At 48.4% G+C, this 27,695-nt stretch overlaps 1 protein-coding gene across 3 annotated transcripts; it reads right to left on the reverse strand.

Moving 5' to 3' along the window:
* Window positions 1-1,199: 1,199 nt before the first annotated feature.
* Sema4f (semaphorin 4F) lies at window positions 1,200-27,527 on the reverse strand. Of its 3 annotated transcripts, NM_019272.2 has the most exon segments (14): window positions 1,200-3,382; window positions 3,638-3,696; window positions 6,639-6,799; window positions 6,906-7,015; window positions 7,134-7,356; window positions 7,465-7,612; window positions 7,786-7,964; window positions 8,601-8,752; window positions 8,847-8,966; window positions 19,036-19,129; window positions 23,545-23,643; window positions 23,853-23,912; window positions 24,860-25,011; window positions 27,276-27,510. In NM_019272.2, coding segments are annotated over 14 exon segments (2,331 nt in total). In that variant the 5' UTR covers window positions 27,436-27,510; the 3' UTR covers window positions 1,200-2,768.
* Window positions 27,528-27,695: the final 168 nt, after the last annotated feature.

Below are 27,695 nucleotides of genomic sequence, written 5' to 3' on the forward strand. Positions count from 1 at the left end.
GAAAGCAGCAGTATTTCTTTCTTTCTTTAACATTTATTTATTTCGTGTATGTGCGCATATGTGCCAAAGCACACATGTAGAGTTCGGAGGACAACTTGAGTCGGTTCTCTCTTGCCATGTGGCTTCTGGAGATCAGCCCTAGCAGCACACGCCCTTCCTCACCGGGCCATCTCAGCAGCAGTCAGCTTTTCTGCCTCTGTTGAGGGGGCCATTTACAGCAGGCAAGAAAGAAATCAGGCAGGACAGGCTGAGACGACGGACAGATAGACTCCCTCTAACACTGAATCCTAATTCCAGGGGCTGAAACCTTGATTCCTAAAGTCCTCTGTGCAGTCCTAAGGGTGTCTTATTCCTGACTTCTCTACCAAGCCAGCCATGAAATGCTCCTTTTACTTAACCGTAGGCCTTCTTAACGGCATTCCAGCATATACTTATAATTCCAAGACTTTGGGGAACTGAGGCAGGAGAACCGCAAATTCTGGGCTAGTCTGGGCTACACAGTGAGTTCAAGACCAGTCTGAACTATGTAGTAAGACCCTGTCTTGAAAAAAAAATCCTTATTTCAACATCTCCTTCCTAGCTGGTGTGTGTGTGTGTGTGTGTGTGTGTGTGTGTGTGTGTGTGTGCATGTGTGCGCGCGCGTGCGCGTTCTTTCAATCTCTTTTATCCTGAAGTAAAGTCTACTTAGTACATACTTAGTACATGTGTCCGTTCCATAGAGAAGCAAAGGTGATACCTGTGGCTACTGGTTTAGCAGAGGAAACCTTGGCTAGCAACATCACTCAACATGTTTAGGACTAGAGGGCTGGAAAGTTGGCTCATCAATTAAAGTACCTGCTACTCTTTCAGAAGGTCTGAGTTCAGCTTCCAAAATGTACATCAGGCAACACAGCTGCCTATAACTTTAGCTTCAGGGATCCGATGCCCTCTTCTGGCCTCCTGAGGTAGCTGTACTCACACATGCATACATTAACATAGACATATATATACACATAATGTTTTAAAAAAATAAATCACAGACTTGACTAAAGCCTAGATACAGGTGGTTTAGACCCATCCCGAGATGATCTAAGACCAGATGTCAGTGAAACCGTGTCCACGTTCTGCTGCATGGGGCTCACGGTGACTGCCTGTCATGGAGATCATGTGGTTCAGCTATGGAGGTGTAACAAAGCAATAGTAACAATGACGACATCTACTGCTGTGGGTAATGCTTTATTTATACGTTTCCTCGTTTGATCCTTGCAGCAACCCTGAGGTAGGTATATCCCCACTTTACAATGAACGATCAATGCTGCTAGGTTAGATGCCACGCCAAAGATCCTACTCAAAGCCACCGGGAACTCCAAACCAAGGGGACTCGTGAGTAGTTCACAGGCTGCTGTCAAGGAAAGCAGAACAGAAACTCCCACTGGAAAGGGTAGCATCAGCACTGGGGTTTGAGGTCCCCCACCAGGGACGGGCGAGGCACATTCACAGGCCAAGAGCAGGACTGAGCAGAGGCAGAGCACACAGGAGAATGAAGCAAGAAGGGAGATGGTGGTGCCTTCAAGCACGCGCAGAGCCTAGCTTCCAAGTTCTGGAGAGATGTGGGGTCTCCAGCAGCAATGTGTCCAGGGGCTGGCCTCAGGCAGGCCAGGGAGGAACTGCCTCAGAGAGCAACACCTCCTCCATGTGGCCCAAGTGTGGTGACTATAGGCCGTGGTCCTTTAACCTCATTAAGGCCTTGAGAATCTGATGAAAGCCATCAAACACACATGCACACATGCACGCAAACACACACACACACACACACACACACACACACACACACACAGACACTTTGCATACAATTTCAGGGAGTCCACAGACGCATACAATTTCAGGGAGTCCACAGACGCTAGCTGAGGGACTCCTGCTTTAGGGCAAGGGTGAAAGTCACTGAGGCAAATCTTCTTTAACCTGCTTGTATTTCCTACACACTTTTCTGGGGAAAAAAGTCATTTGTCATCCCCCAATATTTAGAATGTTGTGAAGTTCATTTTAAATGGAAACCAAGGACAGAGGACTCAGCCTCCACTCCAGCCAGGGAAAGCGCAGCGGTGGCACGGCAGTGGTGGCAGCCAGAAGGGAAAGACAAGGAGAAGGACGGGGGCCACATGTCCTGCTGCCCTTCCCACCCAGAAGGTCACTTTGGGAACTTTGCTCAAAGTTAAAGAAGCGCTGTGGGGTGATGGGGACGGGCATGTGGTTTCCCTCACTGGCTACCGAGGGTTAAGTTGTCCCCCATTCCAACCTTTCTCTCCGACTCCCCAAAAGCACCGAGGCACCGGCCCTGTCGTCCATGCACACATGGACAGGCCTTCTAGGCACACCAGTGTATAGACACACACTCTTCCAGAGCAAGGGGAAACTGAGTTGGGAGAGATCTCAAGGCAGTCAGGGGATCATGCGCTCCCCAGAGTCAGCAGACTGGGAAATCATACAGCCACCACAAGGACGCAGGGCACACACGCCCCAACTACCTCCACACTGATTCCCTTTCCGGGGCCTATGTCCTTACTCCACCCCACAAGCTGATGGGCCCAAGACAAGAGGCCATCGCAGAAGGTTACAGGGTTGATCTCTCATGAGAATCAGGAATCTGGGCAAAGGCCAGGTCCAGGTCCAGAGGACAGACACTAATGTGTGAACACACAGACTCCAAGAGAAAGGAGCAGCCATGATCATGGTCTTGGTAGCCACTAGTTCCAGAGACTGCTCATGGCTGGCAGTCATTTTCCCCGGCTTTAGATGGAGGTCTCATCACACGTGGCTAGAGGCGCCCCAGTGAGCCGGATGTGGGCTGGGCTTGGGCAAGAATCCAGCAGGAAGGGTGGAGGGAAGCCACCAAAACCACTGCCCCGCTTACCCAGGGCCAGGGGCAGCCGTTCATCTTCAGGCGAAGGAGAGGGAGGGTCCTGACTATAGCTTGTGGTCCCAGAAGGTGGAGCCCCCAGATCTAAGCCCACCTTGTCTCTAGCTAGAAGCTCCCTCTGTCGCCGACGCTGCTGACGGCGACCAATCAGGAGGAGAGTGAGGGATGCTGCAAGAACACCCAGGAGAAAGCCAACCAATCCAGCCCCCACAACGGTGTGGGCCCGGTTTGAGGGTCCCCGCTGGCTGCCCCACACCAAGCTATAAGCAGCCACCACGCGGGCGGCTCCACCCTCCTGACACTCGCAAGCATAAGCCCCCATGGCCCCTGGGGTCACCACCACCTCTAGTCCATCCCTCCGGGGAGTGAGCGCAGTCACTCCACTGGGCTGGTGCCACACACAGGATGCCCAGGCAGAACTGGGGGAACATGGCAGGACCACGTGGCCCACAGTAGCCACCGGAACTTCAAACACTACGGGATGTTCTGTGAAGAGAAGGCAAAGACACAAAAGACATGAGGCTGCAGGCAGGAAGAGGACGGGGGCAGCATATGGGGAGATGTCAGATATAAGATAGAGTCATAGAGACATTGCCAAAGGGATTCCAAAGGACTGAAAAGCCCTGGGTCCTGGGCTCCCATGTCTTCATGGGTTCAAGTTTTTTGAACAAGTCAAAAAAAGATCCAACTTTCGAGTCCCTTTCTATACATTTCACCCACATTTCTCTGGGCCATACAGACCTCCAGGTTCTTTTGGACACAAAGAAGAGACATCCGCTGACTCTATATCTTGAACCATCCTACAAAGAAGAGAATATCTGGTAAATCTAGTGATCGAATATGCTTGCACCCTCCTCAGACTCTCACAGTACCATGGTACTCAGCCCCATGGTACACTCAGTACCACAGTACTCAGTTATCATAGTACTAGGTTATCGCAGTACTAAGTTATCATAGTACATAGCTAACACAGTACTCAGTTAACACAGTACTCACTCCAGAACCCAGTGCTCTCCTGGAGTTAGATAGTATTCTTCCCTCCACCAAATCTTTCCTTAGTACACCTTATGATCCTCAATGCATTTCCCTGTCAAATATACACAGATTCCTGGCAGACAATCTGTTGGAAAGATGCTTGGTGGGTATACCCTAAGAGGAAGAGAGCTCTGTGAAGTGAAACTGACTGTCCATAGCTACAGGGCGTCTCTTATTTACACCTGAGGTCTTGGGGGAGAGGGGATGACTCATCGGGTAAGCACGATTGTCATGCAAGCATAAGGACGTGGCTTAGACCTTCAGCACCCAGGTAAAAGGCTGGGTGTGAGGCCAGGCCAGTGGCTTCCAAATAGAAAATCCCAGATACTACGAAAAAGTATTTCACAAACAGCTGGTCAAAAATATTCCAGTGAGAAAATTAAAATTAAAGGTTAACAGCTAAGACTCAGGGGAGAGTGCCTCCCTACACGCACAGACCTCGGTTTGAATCAGGCACGAATTATGAAGCCAATAATCTCTGTGTGGGGAGGATGAGGCAGGAGAGATCTCTATGAATTTGAGGCCAGCCTGGGTTCTACAGATTAAAGTGAGTTCTGGGCCAGCCTGGGCTACAGATTAAGACCTTATCTCAATATTTTTTAAATTAAAAGGCACTTATAAAACACATAAGCCTACTATTGATGGTATTATTTGAATCTTGACTTACACAGGTTGTTTTAAGTCTATGCAAATGAGGAACCTGGAACATTCACTGTGTATTTGATAACACTAAGAAATTAAGAATTGGATCTGGCTACAGCAGTACTACCCATTGTGTAACAAGATCATTTATTTTGTGTGTGTATGTATGCGTTTGTGTGTGTGCGCAAGTGGACTGTGTGTGTGTGCATGTGTGCATGTGTTGAGGACATTGTGTCATTCTGTATTGAGTGACAATCTGTCATTCCTCAGGCAGCATGCACCATTTTCCCCCTTCAGTGCACTACATGTGTGCAATGCCCGCAGGAGCCAGAAGAGGGCACTGCAGCCCCTGGAACTGTGAGCCATCCTGCAGGTGCTGAGAATTGAGCCCAGGTCTTCTAGAAGAGCAGCCAGTGCTCTTTCTTACCTGCTGACCCATCTCTCCAGCACCCTTCTCTTTTGTTGTTTTTAGTGCCCTTGTGTACCTCAGATACTCAAAGATTTATGAATAAAATAAGATAGCTACGATTTGCTTCAAAATAACTGGCAGTGGAGTTGCTAAAAACTCAGTGTTGGCTAGGCAGCAGTGGTGGAAGGGGTGGAGACATGCAAATGTATCGTTTTAGTCATATTTACTCATTTATCATACTTTCAAATATGTTTAAAGTTCCGAGAATAAAATCTTTTTAGGAGCGTCCTTATGTGATCGAGAGCCATTCTGAATTTCCCAGGGTGAGTGAGATGCCAGGGGTTTGCTTCCATGCGGCATATTTTCAAGGTCACCTCTGAGAGGCAAATGGATGGCAGGAGCCCAGAACAAGCAAGAGTAGGTCAATTAGAACCGCCCCCCATCCCCTGCAGTGAGAAATGACTGGGTTGGGGGATGGCTCAGTGGAAACAGTGCCTGCTGTACAAACTTAAGTGAGTTTGGTTCCCCAGAACCCACATCAAAGTTGGCCACAGTAGGACAGGTATCCCAGAAGTCCCTGTGCAGCCCTACTAACTGATGAGGACTGCAGGCAGCTAGCTTGAATACACAAGAGTGAACCGCAGACAGACCTTGTCTCAAAATGGAAGAAGACTAGCATCCTGGGTTGTCCTCTGTCCTCTGACACACAAGCTGTGGCAGTGACATATGTTTGCCAGTCCTTGTGTATACATATCCACACACCTTACATAAATATACATCACGCATACACACATATCATACACAAACACACATACATATACATCCTAAATACATCACACACACACATACACATCCTAATACATCACACACACACACACATATCATACACAAACACACATACACATGCATCCTAATACATCACACACACACACACACACACACACACACACACACACACACACACGATGCTGGCTGGGAAGCCAGTGGAGCAATGATTCACTGTCATTTGAGGTACAATGTGTGCAATGTCTGGTGTGAGCACCTGGAGGGTGCTCCTTTCACTGAGATGTGTGTGTGAGGGAGAAAGGAAACCATAGTGCATGCTTAGACTGGCTGTGTCCGGGTTGCTTATGAAGCACTGCAGGGGAGTGTGAAGCATAGAGTTTTCTAAGGGTATTCTGCAGCTCTGCTGGAGATACGTGTGTGTATCATAGGAATGAAGTCACCTGAGCAGAGAGTGAAGAGAAGGAATCTAGACGTAAACCCTGAGGAGACAGCCAGTGGTAGAGTGAGAGGAGGATACACAGGCCAAAGGAGAAGATTTTCAGTGTGGAGAGGAAGGCCAACGTGGGTGCTCTGCTAAGACAGAGACTGGGAAACGCCTCCTCGAGATGATGTCAGTCCCACTGCCTGTCCGTCACTGGCTGACATGATGGACTCAGTCACACTATCAGGGCAGGTCTAGCATTAATTAGACAGCACCAGACAGACAGACAGATGAGCTAATATGGGCTGACGGACGGGCAGGCAAGTGATGCAGGCTCTAAACAAGAAGCCACACACAGACAGAATGGCATTAGCAGATGAGACAGGCATATGGGAGGGGCGGAGTCCAGGAGGGCAGGCAAAAGACCAAAGCAAAGCAGTCCCACTCACCCGCGGTGCTCGCCGGCGTGGGCCACACAAGCATCAAGCCGGAAGCTCCAGGCGCACACGGGGTCCTGGGCCAGGATACACTCCGAGCAGCTCTGGAGACGGCCACAGTTGCTGGTGTTCACTTGTGTCACCTCAGTATGGGAGCCCACCAGGAGCCAATCCTGTAACAATGGAGCGGGAGAGAAAATGTGCTACATCTTCCAGACCAGATCATTAACTGGCCACAGGCTCGATTCTCCCCAGCAGGTTTCCGAACACACAACTCACGTGGTACAATTTCATGCTCTCAACCGGCTGTGGTTCTGGGAACAAGGCCAGATCCTCCAAGACACTGAGCTGAGCTCCAATGCGCACAGCCCGGTGGAGGTGTCCATCCTCTAGGAAAGGTAAAGGGCAAGAAAATGGCTTAACTGGCACTGTGCTTGGATGTCACAGGGCACCTCTCTGTGGTGACGATATGCACTATATGGGCAACTTCCTGATGCTTAAATATACCTGTCCCCAGGTAGAGCACGTCATATTCTTTCCCTGAGAGGCTGGTCACCCTGTGGGCCACGACTCTGAGATAGGCTGTATCTGTAGTGACCAGCAGGGGGCGGCCGTCAGCCGGGAACACGGGCCTGTCCATGAGAGGGTGGTCTCTGATAAAGGTGAGCACGCGGTCTGGCAGGGAGAGTGAGGATCCAAACTGCTGGAGCTTCATGTTGTTGGCGATGCACTAAAGGAGACAGGTCTCGGTGACCGAGTTTCTCAGGAAGTGTCAGGGATGTTTTCGATGGTGAAAAAGAAATCAAGCCCGAGATGAGGCCCTGCCACACCCCCTCACCTCTCCAGGTCTGGGCTGGGGCACCTCGTTGTCCATGACAGGCAGTCCCCTGTTGCAGTCATGTTTTAGCTCTCTAAAGGGACCATTCAGCACTGCCCGGATGTCTTGGGGTCGGAAGGCACACACAGCAGAGATGGCAGCTCCTTCCCTGGAGGAGTCACAGATTGGAGCCAGGTCATTTGATAAGGGATGAGTTGCTGATCCCCGGGAAACACACGGGAGCCATGCAGCTGAGGGAAAGAGAGTCCACCTGCATTGACCACACCAACGCCACAGATCTCCCACCCTGTCACCCTGTCACCCGCACCAGGACCCCCTCACCACTGGGAGGAAAAGATCCCATAAAAGATGGGGGTTCCCGCTCCAGGCTGAGGCCGAAGCTCTGCCATAGCCTGCAGAACCCCGGAGGCCCGGCCATGCTCGGGCCCTGGGCACAGCAGGTCAGCCTTCAGAAACGTCGTCCATCTCTGCTGAAGGGTCTTCCTGCCCCCAAGGTCCCCCTGAGGTGACAAGAACATGGGAAACGCTCTTTAGAAGACCAATATTAGACGAAACGTGTGTAGACCCTCTTGTGTCCTCCCTGACCTCATAGCACACATGGACAGAGAGGAAGACAGACATATAGAAGAACAGACAGACAGACTGTCTGAGAGACTGGGGGTAATAGGGCACAGAGATGGATAGGGTTGTGATAACAAGGACAGTGACAATGTAAATCGTGACAAAGAACCGTGACCTCACTTAGTCCTTAAAACACAGCCTGTCCTCGATTATTATATAAACTGTACATCTATGTTTCAAAGGTGCCAAAGAACAAACCAGAGGTCACGGAGGCAGGAAGTGGTGGGGCAGGACTTGAACCTGGGTTCATCATTACATGCTTCCTTGAACTATAAGGAACTTATAGTCCAGCTTCCTATAGACAGTGTGTCGCAAGGCTAAGTGTGGGGGAGAGCCAGAGCCACCAGAGCCACCAGAGCCATCAGAGGCTTCTCCCTCACATTCCTCAGGCTCCCATGAGAGAAGCCCAGGTACAGAACAAACCAGACAAAGGAGAAAAGCACAAGAGACCCAGGGAGGCAGAGATGGAAGGCCAAACACCGGGAGATGATAGCCAGCCAGGACAGAGATCTCACCGCACACACTCGGGCCACTCTTGGGACCTTGATGCGCTCATAGGAGTCCAACACTCGGGAGGTCTCCGTGAAGAAAAAAAAGATTTCATCGTCTCCATCTTCATCCCCCCACTCAGCTGGGCTCAGGACCATAGCTGCGACAAAGGCTGGAGCTGAAGAAACCAATGACCTCAGATCTTCAGATGGCCTGGGGCTACCCAGCTTCCACCTGGCCTGTGTCCCAGGTGACCCTGTCCCTCTTCCCACCATTAAGCCAGGATGACAAGGTCTCTGTTCGAATCCAGTCCTCAGCTCGACCCACAGCTCGGGAGATGATGGGCTCAGTCCCCAGGAAGTTCTTCACAGTGGCGGTGTAGAGGACGCCCCCTGCAGGGCGACAGGAAGGAGAAGAACAGTCAGAGATACACCCCGGGAAGCAGGAGCAGTCACAGGCAGAGCATGGGAGGAAGCAGAGTAGCAGCACACAGAAGGGGCATGCACCAAATGTCATCACAGGGGACACCTGACTTACAGGAAGTGCTGGAGTAGGAAGCCTGCACTGAGGGAGAACTGGCAAAAGGACCAAGGCATGACAGGAGCATAAAGGCTTCTCTATCGGACATCGGGTATCACTGCAGTAACCTGGCGACAGCTAACTGTCCTGAGACTCCCCAGGAGGTGGCATTTGCTTTGCAGCAAACCCCTAATCTTCCTCAAGTTTTCCACTATGGAGCAGAGAACCTGTGTTCTTTCTGAACATTGCTGGGTACAGGACCTTGGAACAACTCACAGCCAAAGAGCACACTGGGATTGCTTGGAACCTTGATGTAGTGAAGGGCCTCAGGCCCAACAACTCTAACTGGGTAAAACTGGGGCATGTACCAACACCTTGCATTTCAAACAAGCAGGAGTCACTCTGATACAAGTGGTTCAAGCCTCATTTTGGGAAACACCAGCCCAGTTTGATGAGAGGAAGCTTCATAGAAAGAGAGGGTAAAAGAGGGGTGGGGCCCTCCCCCTGCACTGACACAGCTACGAGCACTCTAGGAAGAGTTGGGGTAAGAGATAAATCGTAGGTACTTTGGGACAGACCAGAGGGACAGCTCTGTCACCATGAATAACGTGGGCAAGGGCTCAGACACAAGGAGAAAGAAGATGGCTGCGGGTCATAGAAAGCCATGGGCACCTGAGGGGTCTCAAGTAGCACAGGCATTCTGGAAAAAGCAAGGTGGCAGGATTCCATCAGCTGCTGTGCACAAAGCACTGTGCTGAGCGCATTGACGACCCCACAGACGCCCTTCTGGGGTGAGGAGGACAAGCATATGTTCAGAGACCAGGAGTCCTGAACTGGGAGAGGGAGACAGGCACAGACGATGATCCTGCAGTATCTACTTGGGGTTGGGGCATCTTTTGAGGGGTGGCAGGGACGTACCAGGGATTGAAGCTGGGACCCTGAAGATGCCAGGCAAGTGTCCCACCACCTGAGCGAACTCCCAGCCCACAGCATCTCCGAAGAATAAACCGTTTGCCAGTTAGAGGGCGTCAGGGAGATGGACAGGGAGTCAGTGAACAGAGGAGCCATACTCAGGCAGAAGGACCATGGTGGCTGACACCCACAGGGGCAGACGTTTCTGCACGGAGCAAATGAGCAGAGGCAAGGCTAGAGGCATGGAGATGTGCCCTCCTTCCATGCCAGGAAATGAAGTCTTTGTCTCACAGGGAAGAGAACAGCAGAGATTTATTTTTAAATGGGGAGTGTAACACAATCAACGTTTTTTGTTTTTTTGTTTTTGTTTTTGTTTTTGTTTTTCAGGAAGCTACGCAGGCTGGAGGTAGAGCTTAATGGTAGAGTATTGGCCTATTAGGCCCAAAGCCCTGGGTTAGAAGAGCATGATCAAGGTGGTGGTGATGGTGATGATAATGGCTAGGCATGGAGGGGTGAATTTGTAATCCCAGCAGTAGGGAGGCCGAGGTGGGAAGATCAGAAGTTGAAGTCAAGTCTGAACTCAAAAACAAGATGGTATCAACAAACAAGAACTGGGTATGGTATAGCACATGCCTTTCATCACAGCGCTCTGGACCAGAGGCAAACAGATCTCTGTGAGTTCAAGGTCAGCCTGGTCTAGAGAGCAAGTTCTAGGATAGCCAGAGCTATGCAGAGAAACCCTGTCTCGAAAACAAAACAACACAACAGCAAAGATGGCTCAACCATGAAGGGCACTGGCCGCTCTTACAGAGGACCTGAGTTTGGTTCCCAGCATCTCCATGGAGGCTCATAGCCATCCTCGACCAACCTTCTTCTGGCCTCCTTGGGTACTGCAGGCATGTGGTACCCAGCCACACAAGCAGGCAGCACACACACACAGACACACAGACACACACACACACACACACACACACACACACACACACACACACAATGAAAATGAAGAGGAGGAGCCACCCCAACATTAAATTCACTGGGTGGTGTTTTGATTTGTGAGCTCATTACAACAAAGGGATTTTTATATTTTCTAAAAGAAAAGAGGAGGAGGAAGAGGAAAGGCAAAAGGGTGAAGGGGGAGAAGAAAAGAGAGAAAAAGAGGAGGCAGAGGAGGAATAACAGCAATGAAGGACACAGCTCAAGGAGCATGGAAGACCCGGGCGAGGCAAAGAAGAAAAGGGAGAGGCTAGGAGGGTGTGAACTCTCTCTAAGAGAGAGTGTGTTAGTGTGAACTTGAGCACAAATTGAAATAGGAGAGGAGAGAATAGACTAAGCCATCATCTCTATGGTTTGTTATGCATGAGGAACCAGGACAGGAAGCAACAGAGGAAGGCCCATGGAGAAGGCAGTCGGAGAGGAAGGACATTCGCTCCTGGACATGCTAAGGCAAAACGGCTTTCAGAACACATGGGAAACTCAGGAAGGCAATTAAGAAGGGTCCAGAAAACACAGCCAGAGCCAGCACCTCCACATCCCTACACATCCTCTTTAGGTCCCAATAGGTACTGATCAGAAACACAAATAGACTAGGCTGCCCCGGGGAGCACCACCATCTGAAGGAGAGCATTCCGCGGGCAGCCGAGAGGTCAGACCAGAGAGCCAGGAGAAGCAAGGGCTTGGAGGAGCCTGTGCTGGCCAGGGGAAGCAGGAGAGAGCAGGGTCACACAGAAGGAAGCGGAGACATGTTGGGGGTAACAGATGCTCCATAAAGGCTGTGTTGTTAGCAGCGGCCAGACACCCAGCCTTGAAACAACACTCAACGCAGAGTGAAAAGCAGCCAGGAGGCCTGGGAGATGTGTAGATGGAAAACCTCCTGGCAGGGTGTGGGCGGGAAGGAGAGATGATTCTTCTGCTTGAGATTGGGGACAGGGTTTTGGCATCGGAAGACTTGGGTTTGAACTCTGAGGCTACTCACTAGACAGAACAATTGTGGGCAAACTCACTCTCCTAAATTCCAGGTTCTTCAAGTGCAGAACAGAGAGAAAGCCACCTTCCACTCAGAATCATTGTAGATGCTCGGTGACAAGTACAGAACCCTAGGGAGGGCCTGTCACATGGTAGGCATTCAGTGCCATCGGTTACAGTGCCTGTGAAACTTCAGAGACATATGCTTGTCTTGCTGCTAGCAGAGGAGGGGCAGCTGTCAAATAACATGCCAATCCCTTCCAGAAGAGTCTAGCAAAGAAAACTAAATATTAATCATAGGTCCCAGCAACAAATGGAACCCCACATGCACCAGCTCTGTACTTGCCAGGTGGTAGATGAGAAAGAATTGATATTGAAAACCGGACTGAAAAATCATCCCTAAAACCTAGGCAGTGGTGGCCCAGCACTCGGGAGGCAGAGTCAGGTACATCTCAGAGTTCGAGGCCAGCCTGGTCTATAGAGTGAGTTCCAGCCAGGGTTACACAGAGGAAAAGGAAAAGGAAATGGCTGGTAAGAACACCACTCACAGAAAGCTCTAAAACCAAAACTCCATAGGCCCTAAGAAGCTGCACCTGGCTGTCCTGAGAATGGAAGTCATGTGAATCAGACAGTTATGCACATTTAGGGAACATGTCTTTAGGGATACATGGGGGAAAATAACTACTGGAGAGGGATCACAGATAACCACACAGAGGCCTAGCTAGCACTGGAGCAAAGGGTCCCACATTGCTCTAAGGGATTGGTACCTTGAAGAGCTAGTAACCCCGGAGCCTGCAATGGCAGAAGAGAACTGTCCCTCAGGGTGAACTAGAAAAGGGTCACTGACACTAGAGGACAGAAGAAGGGACAGACACCTTGGGTTGGAAGTAGCAAGTGTTCAAGTGCTCAGGGAGAACCAGGGGCTCACCATGCTCTCAAACGCTTTTAGAAGGGACATCAACTGCACAGACATGAAGACCATGTCCATAGGAGGACATAAGACCAAGACACATTCTAGAGTCTCCCAGACATTCTCAATTCCAATATGACAGAACTGAAACCTTCATATGGTAAAATATTCCTAAGTGTGTAATTGTTTGGCCAATTATTGCTGGATGGATCAATCGGTAAACATTCCAATACACATTTGGCTCAGTGGTGCATACCAGAAAATCCCAACACCGAAGTAGGAAGCTGAAGTGGGAGTATTTGGTACCCAAGGTTAGCCTAAGCAACACAGCGAGACTCCGCCTCTAGAGACTGAGGGCAGGGCATACTGGTGCAAGCCTTTAATCTCAGCACTTGGGAGGCAGAAGCAGACAGAGCTGGAGGCCAGCCTGGTCTGTATAGTGAGTCCCAGAACAATCATAATCACGTAGGGAGACCCTGTCTCGAAAAGCAAAAACAAAACAAAAGAGCTGAGGGCTGGGGTGGAACTTGTCAGTAAAGCTTTTGTACAAACTCTGGGGTCCAGCCTCAGTACCAAAACAAACAACAAGAAAAACTAAAACCCTGCAAAAGAGAGTGATGAGATGACCACAGTGTGGTGACCACAGTGTGATGACCACAATGTGATGAACCTGCAAAAGAGAGCAATGAGATGACTAAAGGGTGATGACCACAGTGTGATGACCACAGTGTAACACAGATCAGTGAATACACTAGTTAGAAAAAAAATTACCAAAAAATTTTATAAAGTATTTAAATATATACATACACAGGAGCTGGGGCAATCACTCTATGGGAAAGAGCACTTGCTGAGCTCAGACCCCCAGCACCCACATAAAAGCCATGCATTGATCACATGTAAACCGGTAGTCCCAGCACTGTGTGGGGCCAACAGTAAGATCCCCGGAGCTTGCTGACTACTGCTTTAGCTCCAGGTTAGTGAGAGACCATGACTTGAGAGAACAGTCATGGAGGGTGACAGAGCAGGACATCTGACATCCTCTGATACCTCCACACTCACATGCCTGCCAAGCATGCATGCATACACCACACCATGCATAACTGACTTATACAAACAGAAACAGAAAAAAATTAAAATAGAGATTGCAAGCCATAAAAGATGAAAAACCAGAACCGTCTGTGAAACTGACCCCTTCTCGCTCAGATGACATGTGGTCACAGGTGCCAGAAATGTTAGTCACCCAAAAATTAACAGACTTGTTGTGCACGCAGCAAAAAAAAAAAAAAAATACACATTACACTGCTGGAGTCTCAGTTTTTCCATTTGAGGAGCTGGTGGTTAAGAGCACTTGCAAAAGACCTGGTTTGATTTCCAGAGCCCACAATGGTAGCTCACAACCATCATTGGTTCCAGGTTCAGGAGACTCAGTGCCATCTTCTGGCCTCTGTGAGCACCGAGCGTGCACATGGTACACAGACATACATGCAGGCCAAGCACTCGCACTCGTAAAATAAAAATAAACCTAAAAGAATTTTAACGATAGAACAATATCCACAACAAAACCCAATAATCTCACTTTGTAGCCTAGGACAGCCTTGAACTCCAGGTCTTCCTGCCTCAGTCTCTCAAAGTGCTCAATTTTAAAGAAAATTAACAATTGGGATTGTCTGGCTTTAAAAAGAAGAGCATTAATATGCTCTAGTTTTCTTTCTTTAAGATTTATTTATTTATTTTATGTATGTGAGTACACTGTCGCTGTCTTCAGACACACCAGCAGAGGGCATCTGATCCCATTACAGATGGTTGTGAGCCACCATGTGGTTGCTGGGAATTGAACTCAGGACCTCTGGAAGAGCCGTCAGTGCTCTTAACCACCGAGCATCTCTCCAGCTCCTCTAGGTTTTCTTTCTTATGATCAGGCTCCTTCTTTCCTTCCTTCCCTCCTTCCTTCCTTCCGTCCTTCCTTCCTTCCTGTTCCTTTCTTTGACAAGGTCTCATGAAGCCCAATCTGGCTTAGAATTCGCTATCTAGCTGAGAATGGCTTTGAACTCCTGGTCTCCCAGCTCCTCCTCCCCAGTGCCAGGGTTACGGGCACATGCTACCACAGCCATCTGCTCTCACAGTCTTTCTGCTTCGATCCCACCCTGTTTCCCATTTCCTTAGCAAAGGATTCGATCGGCAGGCTTTTTTGGTTTTTTTATCAGTCTATTGGCGAGTCATGAGAGGTGGCGTGTTTGCCCCCTCATTGCTCTCTACTGGCCACACAGGATGCTATGACGGTTGTGCTTCAGCGTAGACTTGCACGTCAGATGTGGATTTCAGAGGTGGGGTTTGAGCTAAGATGCTGGCAGCGGCTGCACACCTGAACACTTGCGGGCACCGTGGCAGCAACACTGCCACCAGATGGAGCAGTTCCGGCATGCAGAGGAAAAGGTACTGGAAGGTTCCAATAGAAGAAACGACAGAGCCTTCAGCCCATCGTCACGAAAACCTGATTTACTCTAAGGTGTGCTAGAACGACTAGGACGACAGGCCGCTGGCTCCAGTGCGGAGCCTGCGTACGAACAGCACTCTGACCCCGAGAGAGTCTGGGCGAGCAGCAGGTCTGCAGCACTCGGAGGAAGGCGATGAGCTTTGCTTGGGGGAAAAAGGTTTTGAGATTCAAGTACAACTGTCTGAAAAGCAGCTGAACGTGTGTTCTCCATCCAGGTTAGGTCTGGGAGGCAGGTAAAGAGCCAGGAGCCATCAGAATGTGGCGGAGAAAGACGCCACGGGGCTGCTTAAGATTATAGCTGCGTGGATGAGAAGACGCTTTTGGGTGGAAGCCAACCTTCAAGGAGCAAACAGAAGACAAGGAGACTGCCAAGGACCCACCATGATTTTAGGCTAATAAGAATCGATTGCCAAAATATTCACATTTTCCCAAGTATAAATATCACAAATAAAGATACTGAGATGATTTTGCTAATTTTATCTGACTACAGTACAGATAAATGTCATACTTCAAAATTGTACTTACAGCTAGACACGAATGCCTATGTCTGCCATCCCAGCACTCAGGGGCTGAGGTAAGACTATTAGCAGAGGGTCAAAACCAGCCTGGGCGACAGAAAGACCTGTCTAAAAACCCAGTAACAACAGCAACAAACCCTAGATTATTGGGTTTACCCCAAAAGAAATAGATGTACCAGTAAACACAAGGAAAGCTGTTTGACCCCACCAGGAGAAATGCCATTTGAAATACAAATCAGGGCAGGGGAGGTGTACACCTTTAATCTCAGCACTCAGGAGGCAGAGGCAGGCAGATTTCTACAAGTTCAAGTCTAATGAACATGGCCATGGTGAGGCCACATCTTAAAAAAGAAGTAAGAAAGAAAGAGAGAAGAAAAAAAAGGAAAGGAAAAACTACAAGTCAAATTGGACACTGGAGGAGATTTTTCAATTGAATAATAATAAATGTAACCAATAAAATAAACTTAAAAGAAAGCATCTTTCCTTAAACTATATCTTAATATAAATTTTCTTCCTCACAGAGCAGACAAGTTATCCAGAGACTCACAATCCTTAAAGAGTATTGCTTAGGGAAAAAAAAAAAAACATGCTAATAATGACCTCACGATCCCACAGCTGGAAAGTCATTTGTGTTGATATGCAATTCTGCAAAATGTAGCAGTGTTTACAACAGCTACAACTCAGAAATCCCCAGCTCTGAAAAAAAAAAAAAAAAAAAAAAAAGAAGACCCAGGTACAGCTCTAAGCACACACATAGCCCATAGCCATCCATAACTCCAGTTCCAAGGGATCTGATGCTTCTTCTGACCTCTGAAGGCACCAGGCATATACGTGTTGAACTGACATGTATGTAGACAAAGCATTCACACACATAAAATAAAACAAAGAGGGGAGTAGAAAGATGGCTCAGTGGTTATGAGAGCACTGACCACTCTTCCAGAGGTCCCGAGTTCAAATCCCAGCAACCACATGGTGGCTCACAACCATCTGCAATGGGGTCTGATCTTCTGGTGTGTCTGAAGATAGCTACAGTTTATATATATATATATATATATATATATATATATATATATATATATATATATATATATACACTAAATCTTTAAAAAACAAAGAACACACACACACACACACACACACCATAGAGGAAAAGTTGTGTGGTTTGGAATACTAACACCCTATCTGAACTGAGAATTTACCCAAGAAGAAACAAAACTAAGCGCTACAACATGGGAAAGAGTGCAACTTCACTAGCATCCAAAGACACACACTAAAGCAAAGTGCCACCTTTAGCCTCAGATCAGCACAGATTTTCTTAAACAAATATATTAATGTCAAATTAAATGTGAGAAAACAAAATACTCTCATACGCCAGTGGCTTAGTGTGCGAATTGGCACACCCCAGCTAAAGACACATTAGTTTCGATAATGAGCCATGAAATATCACACCCTTCAGCGCGGCAATCCACGTCTAGGAATCTGAGAAGGTGGCCGAAACTGAGAACTAGGGCCATACACATGCAGGTTCAGTGTGACAATATGGACAACACTAAAAACTTTGAAGGAAACATAAAATAAGAACAATTTGGAGCTATTTAATTAACTTAGAGTACGCTTAGAAGATGAAGAGCACAATGCCTTTTAAAATTGTCTTCTCTGCCTGCCTTTAATCCCAGCACATGGAAGGCAGAGAAAGGCAGGCAGATATCTGTGAGTTCAAGCCCAGCCTGGTCTACAGAGTGAGTTTGAGGATAGCCAGAGCTACATAGTAAGATCCTGTCTCAAAGCACCAAAAATGAATAGGTAGGTAGGCAGGCAGGCAGGCAGACAGACGGACAGAAGGACGGAAGGACAGACAGGCAGGCAGGCAGGCAGGCAGATCTAATGGAATTTTTTAAAATGTCTTCATAAAGTATTTTTCAAGCTTTGGATGAAGCTCAGCGGCAGATGCCTCACCTTGCACACACAAAGCCGGGGTTTCATAACCAGCACTGCATAAGGCAGATGCAAGCCCATCATTCCAGCCTTTGAAAGTAGAGGCAGGAGGATCAGGAATTCGGGCTTATCTTTGGCTACATAGAGAGTTTGAGGCTAGCCTGGGCGTGACTTTGTGTCAAAATAACAACAAAAAAGTATCTGGAGATCATATAGAAAGTTCTATAAAGTTACATGACAAAGTTCAAATGTATATTTATGTCAGAAGTTAAATACTTTTAAGTGTTACAATGCACACATAAGACTTCTATTCTGCTCCTGCCTCTTCTGCATTGTCAGGGGGAAACAGCTGGCTTTTCTCTGGATTTGGAGAGTCTGCGTGAGGTGCCCTCCCCTAAAATATGACTTATGTAGTACAAAAACAATCTGTTCCTTATGCCAATAAAATTCATCATTCTCCAAGAGAAGTCTGGGCGGGGTCCACCCTGAGCAACTGCAGGTAGTGCCTTCAAAGGAGGTAATGAAATAAACTGAAAAACAGCCATTCCCCTGAAGAACTAAGAAAGGACCAACAAAGTGTGCCTAAGTGTATGTGTGTGTGTGAACACATCTTAAAGGCTAGAAAGGAATATCCTAAAACACTGACAGTGGTTTTCCAAATAGTGAATTAAGCTACGAGAAACATGGGGCCACTTTCACTAAATTAAATTCAACTTAATTTAAAATTCCCTCATTCCCTCATTGCAGTCATCACATTTCAAGGGCTTAATGGCAGGTAGCAAAGCAAGTTGCTACCTAATCAGACGAAGCTCTCCACCATCTCAGTTACCACACGAAGATCATTTGGACTGTGCTACTCTACACTGTCTTTTTAAAATGCTCTCTCTAAGTGTATGACACTATAGGCTGCAGCCAGTCCCTCTTGCAAACAGGAGTGGATGCTGTAAGAGAAGCAAAGAGAGTCCACAGAAGCAGCCATCACACTAGAGGTACAGAGGCCACATTCTCCACAGAGGAGCCGGGGAAAAAAATACCATCCTATGGAGACACATTGGCAGTCACACTCACTTGGGGACATCAGGAAAGGCTAGAAGGAGACATGAGTGCAGTAGACATCCCAAGGGAAGAAGAGACACAGAAACTCGAGCAGCAGGGGTGGGGCAGGAGGTCATTAGAGCAAGAATCAGCGACTCTTGGCTCTCCCCACTCACCAGCCATTACAGCTGCTGACCGTTGAGCTGGCTCAAAAGGACATTTCCCCCGGCCGCTCTCAAGTCTTTCAACCTGCTGGAAACTGGACACATCCTACAGACCAGAAGGGGAGGGGGCAGGTGGTTTAGGGTTCATGGAGAAGGTTCACAGTGAGGTTAAACATAAGATCAAATGAAGGAAAAGCCCATCTCCATCTGTATCCCGTTCACCCCACTCCCAACCCCGTATACAGTCACCTTACTCCTGCCTCCTCCACCCCCTCATTCTTCCTCTGCCTTATTCCTCTTTCCCCCAGACCTGTCCCCCACAGTTCCTCATGAAGGCATACATGGACTATCCCTAGAAAATACCATGAAGCTGGGCACAGACCTTTTCTCTAAAATTCTGGAGTCTGTAACTGCCTAGAAGATGTGCTAAGCCAAGGAGATGGAAGGAAGCAGACAGCCTTTGGAAGGAAGCAGACAGCCTTTGGAAGGAAGCAGACAGCCTTTGGAAGGAAGCAGACAGCCTTTGGAAGGAAGCAGACAGCCTTTTGAGGGCTGGAGCTCTGAGGAAGGGCAAAGAAAACGGTAAGTGCATGGGGACCAGCTGAAGCCCAAGGGCTTGAAGAGAACAGAGTATCCTTCTCCCTCAGTTCCCACCTGAGGATAGAGCAAAGAGCCAGGGTCCACATCCAAGCAGAGAAGGAACCTGAAGTCAGTGAAGAAGGACCTAAGCCTTAGACCATGATCTAAGGGCTTGAGAGATAAGTATCTTCTTCTCCAGAGGGTGGGAGGTGACAGACATAAGAGTTCCACCAGGGTCAGTCACAAGTGACAATATCATACAGCACTAAGAGAGTTTCAAGACAACATCTAAAAGAGGAATTGAAGGATGCCTTCATGCTATGACTCAACGGAACATTACTGTAGCTGGTTCCTTATCTAAGTTACGACATGGACATGCCAGCATGCTGTCTCTAGCTCACAAACTCAATAGACATCCACCGTGGCTCCAGCTCCATTGTCCTGAGGGCAGTCAGGGTGGGAGGTAAAGATGTGCCCCCGGAGCTGAATGCTGTTACTGGACTATCTCCTCTCGTTGAGGCAGATGGCAAACAAGGCTTGATTCACTAAGACAATTCTTGAAGGCCAGTGAAGATGACAGGTAATCTGACGGCTTCTCCAAAGGAAGAGATTGGATCAAAAGAGCATTTCAGAATGAAAGACCTCCAAAGAAGCACGGCACTCCATGTGTGTGACAGAGAGAACATCCTTGCCTGAAGAGAAGGGTGGTGGTTTTGTGCTCAGGCAACCTTGAGGTTCAGTTAGCACTTACCGTGGCTGTACTTCTTCCCTCCTACCTGAGCTGCTCCTTGCCTTATGCTGAAGAGCTCCACCCCCAACTTACTGCCGTATTTGCCTCACATCAACCTTCCAGATCACGAGCGAGCAAGCACACACTCGCGCACAGACAAGGCCCACCACTGCCCCTGGAGTACAAACTCTAACCCAAACTACTTATTTTCTACTATTTCTCATTATTCTGGAAACCAAACTGCTTTCCCATTCCTGTGCCTAAAACTCTTCCCTTCCATTTCACCAAAGACCAAAGAGATGGGCCTTTTCCTGATCCCTATCCACTTCAATCTCTATGTAGCATTTGGCACTTTCAATCCATTTCTTTGAACTATCCCATTCCTTGGCTCTTGAAACTCTAGTTTCCTGGGGTCCTTCCTCCTATTTCATAATTGTTTCTCTAGCTCCTTCTTTTGCTAGCTCCACCATGTTTATCCTTGGGATAAATCTATAGTCTTTCTAACATATCATTTAAACAACCCATTCATTCTTGTATTTCCACTCTTTCTATTAAACCGTTGGCCCAACTCTCTGAGACTGATGCCCTCCAATGAGTCCATATCCTCCAAATCCAAGTCCATATTCCATTGAATGCTGGGTTTTCTCACAATATTTACCTACCAGATTCTTAAAACTCCATATGTCAAAACTAGTTCCCTCTCAGTTTTCCCCAGTAGCATAACCATGTGTCATCTAACCTTCTAATTTTGAGAAAGTGAGACACCCATTAACAAATAGGTTCTGATTATCCTCTGATTATGAAATAGGTTCTAGTTATTAAAATGACCTTGAACTGGGGTATGAAAATGCAAGATGGCCTCACTGGTTTTCTCTGTCTGTATGTGGAGATTTTCATTACACCACCACGTCATTAGATAGTCTCTCTATCAGCTGTGGTGAAAGCAAGTCTCTAAAGCTGAAATCTGGGGATGGGTAGGAAGGCTCTCCTGAGCACTGAAGTTGGAGTTGGCCCTTTGGCCTCACCCAAGGAAAATAAAGGACCTCTCCCAGATAGGAAAACAACAGCAAAAAAGGATTCTCCAAAATGAATGAATCATGTCAAATGACACAAGAGATTAAAGTCAAATGAAGTCCCTTGGGTTGCAGGCCGGCCACCCAGACAGGGTTATAGAACATATCTAGACCAACCCAGGTTCAAATATTGGCTCTGTCTCTTCTAGCTACATGATCTTAGCCATAGTATCTAATTTCTCTAAAAATCAGTTTTCTTGCATATTAAATAGAAATAAATCATTCCTGAATACCATGAAGTGGTGATAAAATTAAACCTAATCGTGAATCTAAAGTACCCAAGCCTTCAACAGTGAGTGGCCATTACTTTTCTTCTGGTGGTCATTATTGAAACCTGGTCTTTTTCTCTATTAATGGCTGGAGTTCCCTCATCGAGTCATGTTAAAATATTTTCTCCCAATGTGTGATGGAAGCTGGCACTGAAAGACAGCACTCTTGCTAAAACTGTTAGCTCCAGAGCTTCATAAGGACCTTCATTTCTCCACAGTCATCAATGAGTGAGTTGTGTCTAGATCAAAGATGTCAGGGAACAGTTATCCACAGCCTCAACCTCGTTACTCAGGGAGCTTCAGCACTAATGGAAAGCAGGGACACAGTCAGACAGAATAAGAGAGTAGAAGCAGAAGAGGCTGTTCAAAGAGTCTACAGAGCAGGCTCAGGATGGATCTTGGCAGGCTATTAGAGCTAATCCTCTCCCTCCAGAGAACAGGCCCCTGGTTCACGAGTCTGTTAGATAGAGAAGGCTTTAGAGAAAACACTGAACTGGTGAGATGAACTGGTGAGATACAGAACCCTGGATTCACTCTTCACTACCAAAATCTCTCAAGAACAGATAGAGGTCCAAGACACACCAACCACCACAGGCATTCCCAGAATATATTCTGTCTTGGTACTTCAGCTAGGACCCACTAGGGTCCCAACTCAGAGATCTAAGGATGAAAGGAAAGTCCAAGAAGATGAGTTGAGATGGTCATAGTATGTCTGAGTAGACTGGGAAAAATAGTCCTGCTACCCTGTGGACCCAGTGGTAACTATAAAGAACTAAACCATCAGTATAGGTTGATGAGATTCAGAGGTTTCCAAATACTATCCAGAAAGACAGTGAAGAGCATGTGGAAAGAATGGAACTAGCCCAACTAAACCTGAGGAAAGCTACAGGGGCTGCCTGGACCCATCCCAAACCAGAGACAGGAGGTCGCTGTAGAACAGAGGGTTTGGGGATGTATACTATCTAGGCCAAGAGGATCACTCTATTACTGCAGACTGCAGAACAGGCTAGTCGATATCTGCAGTTCAGGATCAAAGCCAAGAAAGAAACATGGTGGACACTGCTGTGTGCAAAGGACATGTAGCCTTTCTGACTCAGCCCAGCACTCAGTCACAAATCTGCTGCTAGAAGACCAGCGGTGACCACTGTACAATTTAACAGAGAAAGGTCAGAGTCCCAAACACGTAGTTGTGACTAGATGAGAGACATCATTAGGAATATATTCATGCCAAGAACGCCTGGGTTTGAGGGTGGGAAATCCCACAAGCTTTCACCAACAAACAAGATCTAGAAGAAAATGGGGTTGAGAGGGTGGCTCACCCCCAAAGATTCAGAGCACAGAGCCAGCTGGTACCACATAACAGGGTGGTGACATCAGAAGTCATGAGAGTCACACCCTGCCGAGAACGGGGTTGGCAGAGGATGGCAGGAATGCTGAGGCACGCCACGGGAGAAGAGAGCCTGAGCTGTGCTAGGGAAGAAACAGGCTCCAGCTGCTGAGGCCAAACACCTCCTGAACAAAGAAACGTGCGTGTCTGGCTTCTGAAGTATCGCTTGGATTTGTCCGGTTCCCAGGCCAACCACAACCCTAACCCCATTCACTGTCTTGTTTCATCTTGTTACTCTTAGCATACTCTACCCTCTACAATCTCCCTTCCCCGCCCCAACTGCCCTCCCCAAGGCAGACAAAGACTCCACCCTATGAAAGCATCCTTTATCCCAATACTTACTCTACAAAGTAGTTGCCTTAACCATGCCCAACATGGTCACTCCCCAAAATCCCTTCCCACCCTCCCACCCCCCAGGAACTCACACTGCTGTCAGCTCCCTCTCCCTCTCCCTCTCCCTCTCCCTCTGCCCCTGTCACTCACAATAACCCCGCACTTCGGATCAAAAGCGAAGGTGCCGCACGTGAGGAGGTGAGAGGCATTGACAATGGCGAGAATCTGGATAAAATTGTGACATTCGTCCTGGGGGGGGTTAGAGATGGTTGGAATCAGAAGCAGTGGGCATGAGGAAGGGCAGGGTTGGGTATAGATATTAGAGGCAGCTGTGGTTATGGGGGCGTACGGGCGATGGTGTTAGAGTCTATGCCTGGACTCTTCAGGATAGGAGCACTGTGGAGGACTGGGTCAAGGTCTCCACAGACACTCGAGACAGGTTGTGGGCGTTTACCTACCTCTTTCTTGCCTTTCTTCCTGCAGTTCTGTCTGTGAGTCTCAGGTACCATCCAGTCGATCTGAGAAAGAAGAAGAACTCATTTCCCCAGGTCCCCTCCCCCCCTGTATACTAAGACCAAGGGAAAAGTCCTGCAAACTTCAACAATCTGGAAACTTCTAAGATTCCTCACTCTGTGCTTCCTTTCCACCTGGAAGTCCCCTACCGGCCAATGAGTAACAAAATCAACTGTGAGATCAAAACCACATTTTTTTATTTTTGAGACAGGGTCTCAGGCAGCCCAGGCTGTCCTCAGACTACAGGGCCGAGGATGACTTGAACTTCTGATCATCTTGTCTCCACTTTCTCAGTTCTAGGATCACACCAAATTTTATGTGGTGCTGGAGAGCAAATGCAGGGATTTGTCCGTGCTAAGCAAGCACGTCACCTACTGAGCAAACACCCAACCCCAAACCACATTTAAGGAAATAGAATACATCAGAAGTTATCATTTTATGACTGGCAATGCTGTTCCGAGTTTCCATCAGGACAAATTTACATTTCTGTGCACTGTCTTACTAATACATGGTGAAATCAGTTTGCAAACAGTCTCTCTCTCTCTCTCTCTCTCTCTCTCTCTCTCTCTCTCTCTCTCTCTCTCTGGAAAAATCACTTCCCACTGCCTTTGAAAAGTGCCACAGAACCCTTCCCCCATCTTTTTGCCTCCCTCAGAGCCATTCCCATCACCATGTCTCCCACTCATAGCTGACACAGGTAGGAAAACCCCCTCCCGTCATCCCTCCCTTACTGGCAGACAAGGGCCTTACACCCTTAAGAGGTATCCCTGCCCCATCCTTTATTCCATACAGTGATGGTCTTACCGACACCCACCACAGTCACTCGCAGAAAACCCTGCTCCATTACATCTCTAGTTATTACGAAAGTCTCCCACCTGCAGCCCTCAAGATGATGGATTTAAACGCATGCTATGGGTTTGGGCTCTGGGTCACCCCCACCGTCATCTCTCACCCTTCGGGGTCTTTCCCCAGAGAAGGGGAGGGTTAAAGCGAAGATGCTATCCCGTGCACCGACGTAAAGTGTGTGGGAGGCAGGATCCACAAGGAGAGCAGAGTAATTGTACGTATGAGACGCTGCAAACCGGGTGAGATAGGAGTCAGCCTCTGGCAGGAAGAGAAGAGGAGGAGAGTGTGACATCAGCCATCCTGTCAGAAACACTGGGTCCCCAAAGGGCATGATTTTTGTTGTCTTTCAAGGACTATTTATTTGGTAGCCAAAAGGGGGGTGGTGGAACAGAACCTCCACAAACCAACCACCCTCCTGTCCCCAGTGAAAGATAACTAAGGAGACCAGAATAGTTAGTTAGCACACGACCTAGTCAGGCATGCTTTTGCTATAGAAAGAACACCATAAAAAGCAATTGAACAAGTATTAAATCTGTCACTTCTGCTCACAGCAATCTGAGGCAAAACTTTAAAAGGCCTATGGAGATATGAGTACTTTCCAATGTGCCTCTTGTCGTCGTCGTCGTCCTCGTCGTCGTCGTCGTCGTCCTCGTCGTTGTTGTTGAGATAAACTGACATTATATAGCCCAAGCTGGCCTTGAACCAAAAAGCTCAGCTTCCTGACAGCTGGGATTAAAGGTGTGCACCATCACAGCTACACTATTTTACTAACACATGTGGAGTCCACGTCCTCTCTCACCCTACACTCTTGACTTCCCCTTACCCTATTAAACCCAAAGCTATAGTGGATGGATGGATATGTGTCTCTGAAATAGACCAGCCTGCATTTAAACCCTACTCTTCCCCATACCAGCTGAGTGCACTCTGAGAGCCTCACCCCCACCCCGCTTCCCCATAAGATGCTGGGAGAATTATGTGAGGTAACAAGTGGACATGCCACCATCTCACAGACACTCACGTCTGTCCTTCCTTCCTTCCTTCCTTCCTTCCTTCCTTCCTTCCTTCCCTCCTTCCTTAGCACGCATTCCACCTAGATTCAGACTAAACTCGTTATCAGCACCTAAAACATTTAACTATTTAAAACTGACAAAACAACTCTGTGTGAATTCACCTTTGCCGACTCTCTGGTTCTGGTGATCCAAACCATTCGAGTTACCTACTTTGCTTCGCCTTGCCATCTAGGCCTCTCTGGATCCCTGGATATCAGCAAACACTGGCATCCGTAACTCTCTACAGGGTATGGGTGCAGCACAAACTGAAACTCCAGAGGTGCTGGTCTCAGCTTTGCCTCCTGGCCCCATAGCATCTGTAGATGTTATTTGGCCTAAGCATAGGCTTTAAGTCACTGTGACCCAGTTGTGAATTGTGGCTTCATCTGTACCCACTGAGAAGAAAAAAAGCCCCGTGCCACACCCACGTCCACATCAGCAGAGAGCATTCAAACTGTGAGCGCCATTTATGCGTTATAGAACGCCTGACTCGTTGCATGTCTTCATAAAGAACCTAAGCCCTAGCCTGTTTTTTTAATATATATTTTTTAGCTTTCTTTTAAATTAGTGTGTGTGTGTGTGTGTGTGTGTGTGTGTGTTCGCGTGCAAATAACCATAAAATCCTATTCACTCAGAGCTGGAATTGCAGGTGGTTGTAAGCCACCGACATGGGTGCTGGGAACAGAACTCAGATCTCCTGGAAAAGGAGCCAAGTGCTTAACATCCCTCCAGCTCCCTCCTTTGTTTTGTGTGAAGAACCCCGAATGGGCTCATTTAAGTGTTTACTAGCACTCAAAGTAGGGAACGGGCAAAGGGAGCAGCGACCATTCCGGAAATTAAAGTTAAAGTGAGTTGATAGTGGAGGATGGGAAGGATAGATGTCAGCCGTATGGTTAGTGGGCTGGAGGGATACAGGTCTGAATGGCGGTGGGAGGGCATTTGAAAGGATGACGGGGAAATGAAGCTGAAAAGAAGGAAGTTCTGGGCTAGGGATCAAGGTGGGTCTTGATGACCCATTAAAATGAAAGAGAGAGGATAAAGGGAATTCATGGGCTTGGAAATGAATGATAGGTGCAGGTGTATGTGTGGGCAACAGAGGAATAACGGACTGAAATTGACAACCTTGGGCAAACCCCAGGCTATCCCTGGGCCTCAGTATCCAGGTCTGCAGGGTGGAGGGCTGCACCCTGCTGAAAACGGGAGGCTTCGGGAGCACCCTGGTTGTGTCTTGGGAGCTGAAGTGTGAGGCCATGTTGGGGATGGGATAGGTGGGATGGAGTGGGGTGGGGTGGGATGAGATGAGATGGAAAGGCACAGGGTAGAGCTCTCAGCCTTGGTCCCAGAGGGGTGTGCACCGTGCAAAGGGGCCCTAGATATTGCCACTGAGGTTAGCAGGGCAGGTGGGTGTGGGCACCTGCTGGCAAGGACAGGGCACCATGCAAAGGGCCGAGGACAAGGGTCCCTGCATCTTACCGGAGATGGGCAGCGAGGTTCTGGGCACTGAGCGGGGGACGCGGCCGCACACCGGGGCGCTTAGTATCGCCAGCAGCAGCAGCAGCGACAGCGGCGGCGGGAAGGGAAAGACCGGAGGCGGCCGGGGGCCCGGGCGGGGCCGCTCGGCCCTGGCAAGCATCTCTGGCTCCGCCTGGTGCCGGGTGGGGCGCGTCCAGCAGCCTCTACTTAGTACCGCTACTGCGCGGGCCTCGGCCCCTCTCGGGTCCCCTCGGCCGAGCTCGGCCTGCAGCGGTGAGATGAAACACAACCCGACTCCTCCCACTCACAAAGGAACCAATGGAGAACCGGGTTCTTCCTATAACCAATCAAAATTGAGTGGAGGAGGGCCGAGAGAGAGGCCCAACCCAGGTGTAGGCGGAGCTAGGACAGGTGTAGGTG

This window comes from Rattus norvegicus, chromosome 4, assembly GCF_021556685.1.
Source record: "Rattus norvegicus strain SHRSP/BbbUtx chromosome 4, alternate assembly SHRSP_T2T, whole genome shotgun sequence".
Lineage (NCBI taxonomy): Eukaryota > Metazoa > Chordata > Mammalia > Rodentia > Muridae > Rattus > Rattus norvegicus.